The sequence below is a fragment of the Sporothrix schenckii genome (assembly GCF_000961545.1).
Source record: "Sporothrix schenckii 1099-18 chromosome Unknown Cont43, whole genome shotgun sequence".
NCBI classification, from domain to species: domain Eukaryota; kingdom Fungi; phylum Ascomycota; class Sordariomycetes; order Ophiostomatales; family Ophiostomataceae; genus Sporothrix; species Sporothrix schenckii.
This window is the reverse complement of record NW_015971144.1, coordinates 159,681-176,426: the sequence shown is the minus strand read 5'-3', so window position 1 is coordinate 176,426 and position 16,746 is coordinate 159,681. Positions and strand designations below refer to the sequence as shown.

Sequence of the window (16,746 nt, the reverse complement as noted above, 5' to 3'; positions counted from 1 at the left end):
GTTCATCTTGTCCATCGAGGCGGACATCTGCGCGGCAAAATGGACGCACGCACGCCTATCGAGGGTTCTAGCAATGTCATCGCACTGGCGGCATCGTTCAATCTCAACTGCGACTGTTTTGTCGTCGGCACCAACTCTGGTATACGAGGTACGGCATACGTCCCTTCCCTGCAGTTAAACGAACGCTAACAGCGTCAACCGACAGTCTTTGATGCGGGAAATTGCAAGCTCCTAGCTAAGCGGCTGTTCAAAGAAGGCGGCGTGGGCCTCATCCAAATCGTCGGACGCACCAACATCATCCCCCTCGTGGGCGGCGGCCGCGTGCCCGTGCACAATCCACTCAAGGTTGTCGTATGGGACGAGAAGCGGCAGAAGTTCACGCGGGAAGTGCCTTGCAAGCGGCCCATCCGGGGCTTGCATGTGCTTGGGCAGAAGCTCGTTGTGGTCCTCGACGAAGAGGTGTCTATCTACAACATCGACCACCAACCAGTGCGTGTGCACTCTTTCACCACCACGCCCAACCCGGCCGGCCTGTGCGCCGTGTCGCGGACACATTTTGCCATTCTGGGCCAGATCCCTGGGCACGTCAAGATCGTCCACAACGAGACGCACGAAGTCAGCATCATCCCAGCACACTCGTCCGAGCTGGCCGCGATCGCTCTGAGTCGCGATGGGTCGCTATTGGCAACGGCGAGCGAGAAGGGTACACTTATCCGCGTATTCCTTACCGCCAACAACGGCCGCGTGGCTGAGCTCCGCCGTGGCGTCGACCAAGTCAGTATCTTCTCGCTCGGCTTTAACCCATCAGGAACGCTTCTGGCCTGCACTTCGGACAAGGGCACCCTGCACATATTCGACATCCCGCATCAGACGACAAGTGATGGCCCCGGGCCGGCGGGCGGAAGCAGGCAATCTGGCGGTGTCCCCTCTGATGTTGGCGGCGAGTGGGCCTATGAAGAGTCCGACGGCGGCGTGTCCTTCTCGTCGGACCAGAGAGCAGATCCGACGCGCAGCGGAGACAGCCGGAGCGGCCGCTGGGGCGTTCTCGGCAAGATTCCGTTTATGCCCAAGTATTTCCGGGACACCGTATCCTTTGCAAGCGCCGAGTTCGCTATGGACGACGGGCCTGCGGCCAACCGAATCCGCGAGGCAGACGAAGCATCGGCTATGAGGCGATCGCGCCTACCCCTAGGTATTATTGGCTGGCGGAACGACAACACAGTTGTCGTTCTCGGGACTGGTTCGGAGCCCAAGTATGAACGATTCGTGATATCGACCGGTAACGAAGGCCAGCGCGTCTGTGTTCGCCAGGCATGGGCCAACTACCTCAACATGGAACTATCTTGAGAGGTCTAGGGAAAACCGTGCCTCGTGCGCTAGGATGTGTCCTTGGATGTTGTTCTTTTCGCTGTTCTTTCCTGTTTTTTCCCCCTAGGCACCGAGTGGCGTTATTGCGTTTATTGACAAATACTTCTTTTAGAATTGTTTATCTGCACAGCTGTGGCGTGGCGTTTCGCGGGATACTTTGGCATTCACAGGAGTTTATTTGGTGCTTTGAACGCAAAGGATCGGGGTATATAGGTCAGAAACATCGTTAGAAATGCTTGAAATGGGCATGAACAAATATCGCCCTCGTGATTGTATCTCAGTGCCTCCGCTCCCGATCCCGATCCCGGTCGTCGCGGTCGTCTTTCCTATCTCTGTCCCGTCTCCGATGCGAAGAATCCTTGCCGTCGTCTCTCGACCGATCCCGATCCCGATCCCGATGGCGTTCCTGTCCTCGGTCATGCTCTCGTCTCCGGCCATGACTTTCGTCATCGTCAAGCTCGTCCCGCCTCCGGTCGCGGTCGCGATTGCGATCTCGTTCCCTGTCTCTATCGCTTCTGTCTCGCCGATTGTCTCCACCATCATCCCGCCGCCTGTGACGGTGCTCTCGGCGGTCGCCGTCCTTGTCATCTCTCCTTGACGAGGCATCATCATCATCTCGATGCGAGCGGTGTGACCGGTGCGAGCGGTGCCGGTGCCTACGTTCGCCGTCACCCTTCGAGTCGCGTAGCCTCCTTGCTTCGTCGACCTCCCTCTTCTTTTCCTCCACCAAAAAGTCCTTCATGGGGTCTTCGTCATCGTGCTCGTCGATTAACTTCTGTAGTTCGCGCTCCTCGCGTAGCAGAGGCTGGTGCCCATCGCCTCGGCTGCGGATGCTCTTCTTCTTTTGCTTGCGTTCGTCTTCGCTCGGTGTTGCCTCGCCCATATCCGTGTCGCTGTTGTCGCCGCCTCCGCCGGCAGTAGCACCAGCACCTAGCCGTCTCTGCATATCTGCCCAGCCGACCTTGAACTCGTCCGCGTCCTCGTCGTCGCGTGCCTTGTAGCGTGCATGGTCGACCGAGATCATGCGCCCGCCAATCTGTGCTCCGCCCAAGTTGTCCACGGCCAGGTCGGTGCTGCGCTGGTCCTCATATTTCAGCCAGCCAAAGCCCTTGCTCTTGCCTGTCTCCTGGTCGCGCGCAAGTTTCAGGAAGACGGGCTCGCCATATTGCGAGAAGATGGTGATGATGTCTCCTTCGCTCAGGTCATAGGGGAGGCCACCAAAGTAGACAAAAGCAGTGTCGCGGTAGTCGGTGTGCCAAGAGGCATTCGGGGAGCTGTAAATAAAAGCACAGTAAGTAACATGCTTCTTTGAGAAGTACAAGCTTTCTCGATGAGCACTGTCGCAGACATTGAAAACTTACATTCCCTGCTCTAGCTCTTTCTTGTTGAGCTCCTGTATTTGCCGAATCTTGTTCATCGTCGCGGCAGACTAATGGCTTCTTCGCCTGTTCATTCGTATAGACACAGCTGACAGTTTTCAGAGAGCTTGGACGTGAAGCTTTTCTCGAGTCGCGATTTTGACGTTGAAATGCGGCGTCACGTGATTGTCACATGGCTACAGTTGCTCATTGCGCCAGCAAAAGGCTTCTGTACCTGGACAGTTGTGGTAACTCATGCTTTATGTGCAACATTCACAAACAGTTTCACGGTTTAGAACTGTTTGCCCAATTACCAGATGCAGAAATTCGCTGACACTGTCGCCTGAAAATAGCAGGCAATCAAGACAGTGCAATCCGCCGGGAACTCTGCGGCCTTGGGCGGGGCATAGGGCGACCAATTCGCCTGTAAGATAAACGGAGTCGTTAACCGCAACCCTGCTGGGGATGCCAGTACACTCCCCAATACACGAATGACATTCCTGGGGCTTGAGAGGCAGTCTTGGAGTCCAGAGGGTGTAACTTTCAGAATCGCTCTTTCCTCTCGCCTTACATTGTTTTGCTCCGTAGGAAGTCAGCATTGTTTCACATGGCATTTTTTTCGACCTTAAAGTGGAAAGAACAACTGGGTACATGTTTTTACGCGGCTGACTCAGGCTTGCAGAACGAAATACTGAAAGGAAAGTGCGACCAACTTGGGCTGCGTTACAAAACTGAGGCCGTCGACAGGGGCATATTCAACTTAAGTGGTGGGGCAAGCAGGTGCGACGGTGGTTTATTTGGGGCCGCTGGGCTGCGCTTGCCTGGCAATCTACCACCGTCATCATCTATGCCCCTCCCCTCCTTCCGTCTTAATGCATTTCACTATTTCCTGATTCTCCTTTGTTCTCTGCACCGTTTACTCGTTGGATTTACACCGATCGTCTTCTCTCTATCTTCTCTACCATTTTTGGACCTCCCTTTTCTGTACTGGAAACTCTTTTGCGCATCTCTCATTCGCCTTTGCTGCACGATACATTGTATCCCGACACGGCGCACAATTGCGATAACACTTTTTGTTTGTTATCTGGAGGTTGGGAGGGGTTGCATACTACCTGCCGCCAGCCCGACGGAAAGCGAGGCTGCACCAAACAGTGAGATCGCTTATCTGATTTTTGGAGTTGTATCACCTGCTCGTCACATTCGCAACGCCAGATTTGCTCCGTAACGATCTTGCGCACACGATAGTCGCGTGCCGAATAACCCACTAACCCTCAACCGACGTCACGGCTCGAGAAGGAGGGGACAACCCACCCAACAACCGTTCCAGATGATGGCCGCACAGCTCCAGAAAGCCAGCGGGGCTTCTTCGGGATCGTCAAGCGAGGCGACGGCTCTCGGAGCCGCTGCTGCTGCCCCAGCCGTGCCGCCGGCTACAGCTCCAGTCACCGAAGCCACGCCCCTGCGCAACCGCGCCGGCGAAAGCAACAGCCCGTATGTGCGTGCGCAAGCGGACACGCCCGTCAACTGGCAGCTGTTTGGACAAGATGCACTTGATCGTGCCAAACAGGAGAACAAGCCTATCTTCCTGCACATTGGCTTTCTCGCCTGCCATTGTATGCTGTTCCCATCTTTGCGCTCTAAATCTGTACATTGTCTCTAACCTGTCGTCTCATTCTAGACTGTCATCTGACGACACAAGACTCTTTCTCGAACCCTTCCATCGCTTCCATACTTAACGAGTTTTTTATTCCTATCGTTGTCGACCGCGAAGAGCGCCCGGACATCGACGCTGTGTACTGGAACTACCTGCAACTGGTCAACAGCAGCGCGGGCTGGCCGATCAACGTGTTCCTCACGCCCGACCTGGAGCCCGTGTTTGGCGGCAGCTACTGGCCTGGCCCGGGTGCGGAGGCGAGCGGACGTGACAAACAGAGCGGAAGCGAGGACGGGGAGGAGGAGCTGATTGGCTTCCTCGGCGTGCTGGAGAAGCTGCGCCAGTCTTGGACCGAACGCGAGGCGCAATGCCGGACGGAGGCCCAGGAGACAGTTGTTCAGCTGCGGAAATTTGCTGCCGAGGGCACGCTTGGTCCTCGTGGTTTGCTCAAGCCGGGCGAGTCTAAAACCAACGAGACAAACCTGTCGAGCGAGCTCGATCTTGATATCGACCAGCTTGATGAAGCCTATAGCACGTTGAGGCAGACGTTCGACCCTGTGAACGGTGGCTTTGGTGTTGTTCCCAAGTTCGTCACACCCGCAAAATACTCGTTCCTGCTACAGCTCGGCAGCTTCCCTTCCGTTGTGCAGGACATTGTTGGCGATACCGAGGTTTCCAGCATTGTCCAGATGGCGCTCTTCACGCTTCGGAAACTGCGCAATAGCGCTCTGCATGACCACCTGTCTGGTGGCTTTGGCCGGGCCAGCCACACCATCAACTGGTCCCTGCCGCATTTCGAGAAGCTCATCCCCGACAACGGCCTGTTGCTGAGCCTGTACCTCGATGCGTGGCTGTACACTCTGCGCGCACCCAAGTCGGACCTTTCCAGTAGCTCAGCAGCTGAGACACAACCTGAGTTCCTTGATGTAATCTACTCGCTCGCCGACTACCTCTCGAGCGCACCCGTGCGTCTTGAGGGAGGCGGTTTTGCCAGCAGCGAATCCGCCGACTCGTACTACCGGAAAGGCGACCGCCACGTGCGGGAGGGCGCGTACTATGTCTGGACACGACGAGAGTTTGACACAGTGGTCGGTGGAGGCAACGGCCACAACGACATGGACGCTCGTGTGGCGGCGGCTTACTGGAACGTGCTGCAGGACGGCAACGTGGACCGTGACAATGATCCGTTTGACGAGTTTATCAACCAGAATGCTCTCTATGTGAGCAAGGACACGGCCGAGCTGGCGAGACAGTTCAACATCCCGCGTGAGAACGTCGAGCGCATCACGACCGAGGCACGGACAAAGCTGGCTGCGCACCGCGAAAAGGAGCGTGTGCGGCCCGCACTAGACGACAAGGTGGTGGTGGCCGGCAACGGTCTCGTCATCGGTTCGCTTGCACGCACCGGCGCCGCACTCAAGTTCGGTGGCCACAGCGCGGAGAAGGGCGATAAGTACATCACGGCTGCGCGAGACGCTGCCAAGTTTATTCAGGAAAACCTGTGGGTTGCAAAGGACAAGAAGCTGTACCGCGTGTTTGTGAACGGCAAGCGGGAGGACGTGCACGCGTTTGCGGAAGACTACGCCTACCTGATTGAGGGTCTTTTGGAGCTGTACGAGGCCACGGGCGAGGCCGAGTGGCTGGAGTGGGCCGATGAGCTGCAGGGTAAGTCAACGTCCGCTTCTGCTCTATGCGACACTGAATGTCATGCTAATATCATGCAGAGCAACAAATCAAGCTGTTCTACGACAGCCCCGGTGTGCCCTCGACGCAAACGCACTCGTCCAGCGGCGGTTTCTATCGCACGCAGGAGTCCGGAAACGACGTCGACCTGCTGCGCCTCAAGGACGGTATGGACACGACACTGCCGGCGACCAATGCCGTGGCGGCGTCCAACCTGTTCCGCCTCGGCAGCATTCTGAACGACAACACCTACACGCACCTCGCACGCGAGACAATTCACGCCTTTGAGGTCGAGATGCTGCAGCACTCGTGGCTGTTTCCCGGCCTGCTCTCGCAAATTGTGGCGGCACGCCTCGGCGGTCCGCAGGTGGCCGCACTGGCCGCTGGCCCCTCGGCCTCGGATCCCGTGGTGGCTGAGTACTTCCAGCGACCGCGTGCCGGCCTGAGGAGTCTGGTCTATGTGGACGGTGGTGCAGGCAACGGCAAAGAGACGACAGCAGCTGCGTGGCTACTTGGCCGCAATCCGAGTCTCGTCGACCTCCCTACAAAGGAGGCCGCTGCAGAGGACGGCGGCAGCTCGTACGTGCTGAAGGATGGTAAGTGGGAGAAGGCGTCGCCGGTCGACTTGGTAGTGAACGTCGAGGCGAGTAGTTGAAGGGTGTGCATTGGTCATTTGTCAACGTGTCTCAAATGAAGAGAGGAGTTATGTCGTCGGGATTCTGAGGGGTTTGAGTTACTGGAGTTTTTTGTTTTAGCCGTTACTTCTCCGCTATTTATTTTATATTTTCAACCCCCAAATATTTACATTCACTACTGTTAAAGACATTCTAAAGTCGAGAAGTTAAACAATTTGTATTTCCTCCAAACATATTTCACTGAGTCTTTCATATTATTTTCTCGAACATAAGAGTTTTTTTTTTTTTAAAAAAAAAAAATATCTATTGATGTTGTGGACATACGTATATAATTTTTTTTTCTTTTCCATAAACACAAAGAAATGATAGAGAGCGCAAAGGGCGTGACTCGCATCCAAGACATATTATGATATCATTCTGAGTTGCGCCGAGTGCTTCTCTGCACATTCATCGTTTGTAAGCTCGGGTGGCGCCTTTGCCCGATCTTCTCACAGTGGCCAGGAACCTACAGCGCCTCACCGCCTACGGGCAATGACTCTTTCTCTGGCTAGTGGGGTAGCAATAGCGCATGCTTTGGCGCAACTGTCCCGCGAAGGCAGGCGGCAGAAAATACAAAAGTTGGTCGCTGTTTGGCCTCCATAGTTCCTTCCGTAATTTTTTTCGCTTAGAAAGCAAGCTGGGACGCGAGGAAAGAACCTCGACGAACTGACGCCCGCCTCAAACGAGTTTTCTTATATTTCGGCGACCGCCCATATATATACCATTGGCGGCCACTGTTTGTCTCTGCGGACATTTGTGCAGAGCATCTTCCAACTCCAGCCCCATACAATTGGCTTTCTGCAACGACGACGATTTCGTACGACAGCCATTCCATTCCTGCCTCTACGAACATCCCTCCTCCCTGAAGTCCCCCGAACAAAGACACAATGTCGCACAACGCGCGCGATGAGCACCCGACAGAAGATGATGGCGACGACTCCGGCCCGGAGATGCTCGACATGGACGATGCTGCAGAGGAGATTGACGGCGACGACGGCGGTGACGGCGGTGACGATGTTGCCATGGACAGCGGCGACGATGACGACGAGGAGCTCGTGCTTGTGAACGACTCAATTGCATACTTTGACCTCCACAAGGACTCGGTGTTTGCGATTGCGCAGCACCCCAAGTACCCGTCGCTGGTGGCGACCGGCGGCAGCGAGGGCGAGGGCGAAACGGCGCCCGGCAAGGGCTATGTGATTGACACGTCGGCGGCCGCGGACCGCCCGCTGCTGCCGGCCAGCTACAGCTCGGACCCCTCGGCGGCGGCCAACCAGCCTAGCAGCACGGAGCTGGCGCCCCTGTTTGAGATTACTGGGCACACGGACTCGATCAACGCGCTGACGTTTACGCTGCCCAACGGCGATTTCCTCGTGTCGGGCGGCATGGACGGGCGCATGCGCGTGTACAGTGTGGCCGTGGGCGGCGGCTCGGTGCAGTTCCAGTTTGTCGGCGAGTCGCAGGAGGTGCCCGAGATCAACTGGCTGGCGCCCTGCCCGGGCCGCGACTACCCCAACACCGTGGCGCTCGGCGCGTCCGACGGCTCTGTCTGGGTGCTGTCCATTGACCCGTCGGCCGACCCGGCCAGCCCCATCCAGATCGTCCAGTCCTTCTTCTCGCACACGGCCGCCTGCACGGCCGGCACGTGGACCGCCGACGGCAACCTGCTGGCCACGGTCAGCGAGGACAGCTCGCTGCAGGTGTGGGACGTGTGGGGCGTGGCGGCCGGCCGCGGCCTGGTCCCAGGCGGCGCACAGGCGCTGTTGTCGCTGACGGGCGAGGACCAGCGGTTCGAGGTGCCCGGCGGTCTGTACTCGGTGGCCGTGTCGCCCGGTGGCACGCTGGTGGCCGTTGGCGGTGCGGGCGGTGTGATCAAGGTGGTGACGCTGCCACGGTTAACGGGTGCGCAGGCGGCGGGCACGGCCAAGAAGGGCGCGGCGGGCGGCAGCGCCAAGCAAAAGGGTGCGGCACGGCCAACACCGGCAGGCCAGGGCAGCGGCGCAGCAGCCACGGACCCGGCACAGTTTGGCACCATCCTGGCGTCGCTCGAGGTGCAGAGCGACGGCATCGAGACGCTGGCCTTTGCACCGCCGCCCATGACGTTGCTGGCTGCTGGCTCGGTCGACGGCAGCATCGCCGTCTTTGACGTCACGCGGTCGTTTGCGCTGCGCCGACACATTCGCCTGGCCCACGACGACTTTTCCGTGGTCAAGGTCGAATGGGTCAAGTCGGCGCCGGCGTCGTTGACGGGCGGCGTGGCGGCCGGTGTGGGCGGCCCTGCACAGTGGCTGCTGACGAGCATCGGCATGGACGGCGTGGTGCGGCGGTGGGACCTGCGCAAGAACGTGACACCCGATAAGCCCGGCGACAACGGCATGGTCAAGGAGTGGCGCGGCCATCGCGGCGACGGCGAGGGCGGTGGTGTGCTGGGTTTCGTGCAGGGCGATACGGGCGAGCGCATTGCCACTGCCGGCGACGACGGCGTTGTCCTTGTTTTTGACGCATAGATTTAGAGATTCAGGGTTTGATACATAACGGGCCGAAGCATTTGCATTTTCAATAAAGAATACACCATTTACTCTCTATTCGCGGGCTTGAATCATACACGAGCATTGGTGTAAGAGGCACAATGTGCTGTGTGGATCGTTTTGTATGGGACATAAAAGTGGAGCATGTTGTTTACTTTCACCAACGGCTAAGCGGGGCCTGTGCGCGTCTGTCTCGTCATCGACTTTCGTACGTCAACCCCACAAACACAATCGCACGTTGACAACCTCCTCACACAACCGAGACGCGGCTCTTCACCAACGAAACAATGTCCCTCTACGCCTCGTCCGCCGGGCCATCGCAGACCCTCGCCCTCTACGGCGACTGCGTCGCGTCCCTCCGCACCTCGCTCGCCTACCTCGAATCGTCCGTTGCTACTCTCGCCGCCGAGACAACAAACAGCCCAAACGGCGGCGGCGGCGGCAGCGGCAGCACGGGCGCCGTGGCCGACATGCCCCGCCTTGCCGGCGTCCTGAAGACCGTCCGCCACTACGAACTCGTTCCCCAGCCGACCCTCGCCGCCGCCGAGGCCTCCCTCCAGAGCGAGATTGGCCCGGCGGTCGCCCAGCTGCTGGACCGCGCGTCGCACCAGCTGGCGCGCCAGGCACGCCGGATTGACACGCTGCAGGCGCGTGCGGCGCTGCAGGCAGGGCGTCTCGAAGGGGATGCGGAGCCGGCGAAGCTGAGCAAGGGGGGGGCGGCGGCCGCAGGCCGGGCAACGAAAGCGGCCTCCGTCGACCCCCTCCGTGCCCGCATGGTGCGGCAGCGCAAGGAACAGCTCAAGTACAGCGTGGAGCGCCTGGAGCGGGAAGTGGCGCAGAAAGAGCGGGAGCTGCGGCAGCGGCTGCGCCAGTCGACCGTGGGGCAGTGAACAACGATGCTATTTTGCTACCAGGATACGATACATATGCATCTGAGCCGATGGCGCCGTGACGAGCGGCCAGGCAGACCGGATCCTGACTGCGCACTGACGGGGATGACACGACATAGACGGGCCAGAGACGGCACTACAAGGCCAAGATTGCTTGACATCGCGACTCCTGCATCGCGTGAGTCTGGGCTGAGAAGAGGCCACTAGTTGACTACAGCAATGCGGACTATGGACCTCGGACCAGGGACTGCAGACATGGACGGCTGACAACCGACTTCGCCGACTAGGTGCAATGCAAGACCGAGGTTGTGAGCAAAGCAAGTGGCATGCGGCCACGCAAAAACGTTCTCAAAATGTCGAAGGTTTTGCTGTCGTGCGGCCTACGTTGCCGCCCGAAGTTTACGCCAATCCTGAGACATTTGATACTGCCATACAAAGTCGTTCTCCTCGGCGTCAAGGTGTACTTTCTTTTTTTTTGCTTTGGATGCGTGTTTTGCGCGCTCGTGCGTCATATCTAGAGACAAAAAGAGGAGAGGCAAAAGCTGGATGGACGCACCTGGATGAAGCGTGGGTGCAAATCTATGTCAGTGCGAGAACATATTTTTGACATGCTTTCACAGTTATACAGTTACAATAGCACCGTCAGCATAGAATAGTAGCCTGTGTTTAACAAAGTTTTTATTTCGATTCAACCTATCAAGAACCTGACCTCAGGTTTTGCTTTGTTTCCCGTAGCCGTGAACTCATCTCGTCAAAGAGAAAAAAAAATACGTGAAGTAAAAGACACAGCATAAATGATCAGACGAACAAAGGGCCTCTCAAGAGAGGTACATGGAAGCGAACGGTGCAGTAAAAGGGTGGTTGTAAAATACAAGTGTTCAGCTCTGCCCGACGAGAAAAGAGCGGCGGTATGTCCAAAATGGTGGATGGAGGACACAAACTCGACCCATTTCACGCGACAGCGACAGTTGCCAAAAAGAAGTGGTAATGTGAGAAAACGACAACAACATAAAAGTCGGAAACAACCCGTTGTGTTAAGCCAAAATGTCAAAATGACGGCAAAGAGGACTGGATGCGCAATAGTCGAAAGTAAAAATAACAAAAGAAATGTGTCGCCAAAAAGAACGCAGAAAAGGCAAAGACGTAAGAAAGCAATAAGCAGCTGGGCTTTGGAACCTGAAACACCTGTGCATACCTGGCAGCCAGGCGTGTCCATGTTTTTTTCTCCGAGCCCCTGCGTTTGTAATTTCGAGTTTGACGTGTGATGTCTCGATATTTTGTAGACCGAAGAAGAGGCGAGAAAGAGAGGGAACGGTGGTGGCGTAGATGTGGGTATATATAATGTGAACAAAAACGAAGGAAAGAAGAGCGTGAGAAGTGAACGCGCTGGCCGAGTCGATTATCGCGGTGGCAGAACATCGATCGTGTAATGTCATGTAGTGCTGTTATCGGACAATCGATCATCAAGCTCATTGCATTCACTTTTATTCTCTTTATAACAGGATCAGGTAGTTGCTTGGTGCAATACCCGTCTCGCCACTTTCTTTCCTTGCCTGCCACCAGCGGCCGCTGACGTCGGACACCTCGAGGATCTCGTGCTTGGAGAAGCTAATCTCGTTTGCGTCGTCGGGATTCGCCTCGTAGCTGTAGATAGCCTTGGCGCGGTACGGGTATTCGGTCGGAGGGACTATCTCGCCCTCCGTGCCACCCGGTGCACCAGCGGTCTTGCCAGCCGGTGCGCCAAAGCCACCGCCGTTCAATGTCGAGTTGCGCTGGGCGGTCGGCATGCCGGTGACAGGCGATGAGTTCTCGAAGCCGTTGAGCTGTGCGGAGGTGTACATCTGCGGCGGAGCGGCGGACGTCGAGGTCTCGGGGCGGCCAACGCCGTAGGCACCAGCCATGTTCTGTCTGTTGGTGTTGGATTCCTTGCTGAGGGCGAACGAGTCGAGGTAGGCGCGGGGCACGGCAGACGGTGCTGAGCCGAAGTAGAATATCCAGACGATCTGAAACGAATTAGCAGGGCGCAAGACAGCATGGAAGAGCTAGGGACTGCGACATACTGTCACCATGGACAGGAGAATAAAACCAGCAGCCGCGGCTTCCTTAGCACCGTTGCTGGAGTACACGAGGCCGTTGACGGACGAGGTGGCCAGGACGAGGCCACAGGCCAGGTAGCCAACGACAGCGACATGGTAGGTCTGCGAGGTGTCGGAGGCGACGACGACCAAGACGCCGGCAACGACGAAGAAGTAGTAGACGACGGTCCACCAAGTGTAGGTCGGGAAGGCGGACCCGGTCTGGACCTGGGCGACGATTGAGGAGATGAAGGAAATGATCCACGCAAGCTAGAGTCCCGTTAGCATTTGGCATTGTGCATTCGACCGTCACTGTTGCTCTGCTACTCGAGAGAACGGATTGAAGAGGTGGAGAGCGAAGAAATGGCGACTGAACGTACTGCAGAGATGGAGATGGTGGCTAGAGCGAAGGGGTCACCGATGATGTTGCCGAAGTTGAAGCCGTTTCGGCGTCCATACTGGACGCGAGACTGTTCCATTTTGCGCAGAGACGGTGAACGAAGCGAGCCGTAGGAGGGCATAAGGAACGTCTGTTTCGGTCGACGAAAAGGCGAGAGAGATGGCGGAAGAGCGAGAGCTAAATGATGGACAAGAGCGAAAGAGAGAAAAGAAGAACAAACAAAATAGAGGCAACAAGAAAAAAATAACTATCAGACAGTGGGGGGAGAAAACCAATCGCGAAGACACAGGAGAGGGAGAGAAAAGAAAGAATGAGAGAAGAGGCCAGAAAGGGGTTAGAAGACCCAGCGGGAGGAAAAGGACTGTTGGATGCGGAGGCTGGACTCGTCGAGGAGAGGCTGTGGGCGGCCTTGTTTGCTGGCTGGGGTGTGAGTGAAGAAAAAAGGGCGATAAAGGGAGAGGGAGCGAGTGGAAACCAAGCGCGGGAGATCGAATAAAGTGGGCTTTGGTGGAGAGGGTGTGTTGCAGAGTGGATAGCGGACGGTGGTGGATGGCAGCAAAAAGAGAAAATGCCCAAAGTGTGGCAGTGTTCCAGGAATGGGACGGGGCAAAAAGAAGGTAGGGGCGTTTTAGCGTTTTGGCGTTTGGTGTGGTTGAGCGTTTGAGCCGTTACTGCTGTTTTCGCTGTCAGTCTACTCCGTTCCAGACAAGGAGGCAGGGGGTACGGGATCGTTGAGAGCCATGGGGAGCGAGATGTCCTCTGGTGGTATCAGTGTGTCTTACCGTTCCGGATTGGCACAATGAGGTGCGTTGGGAATACGGAGAGGGAAAGAAAACAAGAGTGGGGAAGTCAACACACGGCTGTAATTCGTATGTCGCACACGATAAAACGTTTTCTTCGCAGTAATGTGAACGTGACGTGATAGAAGGGCGTGTCCGGAATGTCGCGGGATGCCAATCAATGCGTAGATGTCTCGGGTTTACGTGGCGATGTCAAAGACGGACGAGGGCCAAGAGAATATCCCATGAAGTGGCGAGGTCGCGATACTCATGAAAGAGAGCGCAAAAGTTTTGTGTGATGGTTGCGAAAATACTAGCCAAATCTATGGGACAGACGAGTCAGGATGTCGCACGTCGCACGTCGGAGTGTAATGGCGATCGCCGTTGAAGATGTTGCGGTTGTGGAGGCCAATGGCTGATGGACAAGGCCACGCGGTCGAGCACGCAGAATGCCAGAAGACCACAAAACCGTGTAGCAGAAATGGATGTCCGTTCGAAAGATGGCGACGGAAAGGGATATTTGTGCGCCCTCTGAGCCTGTTTGTCGTCGTAATTGGTTTTGTGTGTGGGATTTTATTGTGTCTGTTGGGACGATGAAAAGACTGCAATTGGTTTTTTTTTTTCGGAGAAAAGGACAATGGATGGAACGAGGGCGATATCTGCACAGCAGGCTCCCTTATTTGGATTTGTCGAAATGGTGACAGAGAAGAGAAATACGACGTGGAGATGCAAAACGAGGATTTAGAGAAGGGGAAGTAGGAGATCAACGAAACAAACATCAACACAGGACAGAAAAGCTGGGAACGACGGCCTCAAATGGCAAAGTCGAGACAGTTGCCGGAACGAGAAAGAACAACCTTTCGACCGTGACTACGGAACAAGACCATGCGAGATAAAGAAGGAGCGAGGGAGCAAATAGACAGGGGTGTACGGCAAAAAAGAAGGAAGGAACAGAGCCCGAGCAAGGACGGGCAAGACAACCAAGAAATTCCAAGATGCGGGAAAGAATATGCGGGAAAGAATATGTTTGCCAGAAAGAAAAAAAATTACAATCTGGATGAGAGGTGTTTTGTTCCAAAACGGTATGCGGTATAGGATAAGCACGATGAATTGTTAGAGTGGTTCAGCGGCCCAGGAGACTGGACGGTGAGTGTTTGCAAAGCGTCGCTGAGAAGTAGCTTACACGTGAATGTGGCAGGTGGGATGGTGGGGAATGTGGAAAGAGCAAAGGGCAACGAGTCGCCTCGCCGTGTTGGAGCAGTCGTGATACTGAACGTGGCAAATACGGGAGACGATATTGTTTGTTCGCTGGATGCAGGGATGCTGCGCATGCCAGGGGCAATGCATAGGCACATATGCGTGACGTCCGGCCGCATGCAACATCATTGGCTGTCGCTGGTACGAAAGCGGGCAGAAAATGGGAAAGGGAAAAAGGGGACGCTAGCGAAGTGCTGGAAACGATGGAAACGCTTGGTGCAAAACGCGTCCCCTTGAATTTTACCGTTTTTGACACTAGCGTCCCTCACCTTTCGACCCTATCTGGCTGGCGCTCCCTCTTCCTTATGGAGCCCGTTTAGCTCCAGTGAAACGACGAACAGTGTTCCTGGATCGAGGCCGCCATCCTTCTCCACACCCAAAAGCTAGTGGTTGGGACTGGCTGTGAGAAGCCGTTTTTTACTTGCCAATTCTCAATGTTGCTTGCTTTCCCGTATCGCCATCGCCAGTTGAAGCTTCGGAAATCATTTTCTTTTGAGAAAGAGACTCGATTGAGTGCAACGGTTCGACAGGAGTTCTTTGATTGGTGCCAAGGCCATTTGGCGGTGCCGCTGGTGCAAGGGCGTAACTGGTTCCAATTATTCCAGTGGTTCCAGTGGGCCATGTCAGTTGTGGAAACCCCCATACTTTTAGCGACATCGACAGCGACGTGAGACGTCGCCTTGAAGAAAAGAGTACTTACAGACGCATTGCCACTGACGCGTTCTTCCACGTATTCACAAGGCTCCACCAAGTGTCCTTTCACTTTACAGGCCGAGTGGAGAGACAAGTACCTGTGGTATACGGAGTAGGCGCATCCATACCTGCACTGCAAATACGAATGCGGTGAGATGCAAAATGTCCATCCTCCTCACCACTCCTTTCCTTAGGTATGCAGGGGCTCGAAGCTTCGCATGGGCTGCATGCTTTGTCGGATGGCGCGATACCGATTGGGCTGGACGTGGAAGAACGAAAGGGAGAAAATCATTGGCCTCGTGCCTTCGATGCGCGACGATTTCAAGATGGGCACCTGCAAGGGAGCAACAAAGCCCGAGGAGTGGAGGAACGACAAAAGAAACCAGAGGGCAGAGGCACCGAGACGTGAGAATGAGACTAGGTTGACGGAGGGCCCAGGCCGTGTTCGTTTGCTGCTCCGATGGCATAATGGCCAGCAGATTGGCTTCATCAAAGAGGCAATGTGGTGAGCATGGAGTGACGGGGGTTTTGCACTCGGAAGGCGGACGATACCTGCTGTGCCTCTTTTTAACCGTACTTGTCGTGTTCCTTCTGCGTGTCTTCTCTGCATAGAAACGGAACCTCCATGGGTAGACCTTTTCCATGGACAAAGGATAACTTGACAGCCTCCGTTCGGCTTGGAAGGTCGCAGCGAAGCCCCGTTTCGGCAGTGATCACGGTGAAAGAGTGGAGGAGTCGACCAAGTTGGGCAAACTTAAAATACAAAGAGTGCGGAATACGACGCAATATCTGTTCGTTTTTATTGCATGTTCATGCGACATCCGTTGACGTCGGTCGACGAAGGAGACATCAAAGTCAGCTCCGTCTTTCGAACGGCGAAGACACCGTACGGTCCGTAATGGATAAAGTCAGCGCTCGAATCCCCGTCCTCTCGACGCACAGGTGACATATCAAACGTCCGTGGGAACCCCTTTCCTCGGCACAGCACACTTTTCAAACATGCTGCAGCACGGAGCAAACTAGTCGAAAAAGGGCAGAGACGAGCACACGAGAAAACGGTTTCCGTTTGAGAGCGAAAGCATAGTGATTGGCTTGTAGTTTTTCTTAGTCTATTGGCCGCTTTTGAAACGACCCATGAATTACGTAGCCAGAGTACGGTCTGAACACACCGATGGCTGAATTGACAGGCATACGATGGCGACGTTGAACAAGACTCGTCGGGACAATAGCAAATCGACAAGCTTCCTGACCAGTTGTCTTGAGTCGATGCCGTTGTCGATCTGGCCCCTTTTCCTCTCCTGCGTGTACTGTGCTGTGCCTATCATTAACGTCCTCTCGTGTCCTTGCCTCGCGTTCAAACTGTCACACGAAACGCCCGGGGATTGCA

General features: G+C 55.7%; 6 protein-coding genes across 6 annotated transcripts; 4 read left to right on the top strand and 2 right to left on the bottom strand.

Annotated features, from left to right (window-relative positions):
* Positions 1 to 39: 39 nt before the first annotated feature.
* SPSK_02541 (SVP1-like protein 2) lies at positions 40 to 1,347 on the top strand (the record flags this gene model as incomplete). Its single annotated transcript, XM_016729410.1, has 2 exons — positions 40 to 148; positions 206 to 1,347. 2 exons carry the CDS (start codon positions 40 to 42, stop codon positions 1,345 to 1,347), a joined length of 1,251 nt encoding a protein of 416 aa, XP_016588796.1.
* A 298-nt stretch (positions 1,348 to 1,645) lies between these two features.
* Positions 1,646 to 2,785, bottom strand: SPSK_02594 (RNA-binding protein motif protein, X-linked 2; the record flags this gene model as incomplete). Its single annotated transcript, XM_016729462.1, has 2 exons — positions 1,646 to 2,642; positions 2,730 to 2,785. The coding sequence occupies 2 exons, from the start codon at positions 2,783 to 2,785 to the stop codon at positions 1,646 to 1,648; spliced, it is 1,053 nt and encodes a 350-aa protein (XP_016588795.1).
* A 1,268-nt stretch (positions 2,786 to 4,053) lies between these two features.
* SPSK_02232 (uncharacterized protein) lies at positions 4,054 to 6,718 on the top strand (the record flags this gene model as incomplete). The annotated part of the gene is made up of 3 exons (XM_016729105.1): positions 4,054 to 4,339; positions 4,405 to 6,045; positions 6,105 to 6,718. 3 exons carry the CDS (start codon positions 4,054 to 4,056, stop codon positions 6,716 to 6,718), a joined length of 2,541 nt encoding a protein of 846 aa, XP_016588794.1.
* A 906-nt stretch (positions 6,719 to 7,624) lies between these two features.
* Positions 7,625 to 9,244, top strand: SPSK_02430 (ribosome assembly protein SQT1; the record flags this gene model as incomplete). The annotated part of the gene is made up of 1 exon (XM_016729302.1): positions 7,625 to 9,244. The coding sequence occupies one exon, from the start codon at positions 7,625 to 7,627 to the stop codon at positions 9,242 to 9,244; it is 1,620 nt and encodes a 539-aa protein (XP_016588793.1).
* A 308-nt stretch (positions 9,245 to 9,552) lies between these two features.
* On the top strand, positions 9,553 to 10,155 carry SPSK_02770 (DASH complex subunit SPC19; the record flags this gene model as incomplete). The annotated part of the gene is made up of 1 exon (XM_016729635.1): positions 9,553 to 10,155. The coding sequence occupies one exon, from the start codon at positions 9,553 to 9,555 to the stop codon at positions 10,153 to 10,155; it is 603 nt and encodes a 200-aa protein (XP_016588792.1).
* A 1,493-nt stretch (positions 10,156 to 11,648) lies between these two features.
* SPSK_02625 (SHO1 osmosensor) lies at positions 11,649 to 12,709 on the bottom strand (the record flags this gene model as incomplete). Its single annotated transcript, XM_016729493.1, has 3 exons — positions 11,649 to 12,158; positions 12,216 to 12,500; positions 12,611 to 12,709. The coding sequence occupies 3 exons, from the start codon at positions 12,707 to 12,709 to the stop codon at positions 11,649 to 11,651; spliced, it is 894 nt and encodes a 297-aa protein (XP_016588791.1).
* Between the last annotated feature and the right edge of the window lie 4,037 nt (positions 12,710 to 16,746).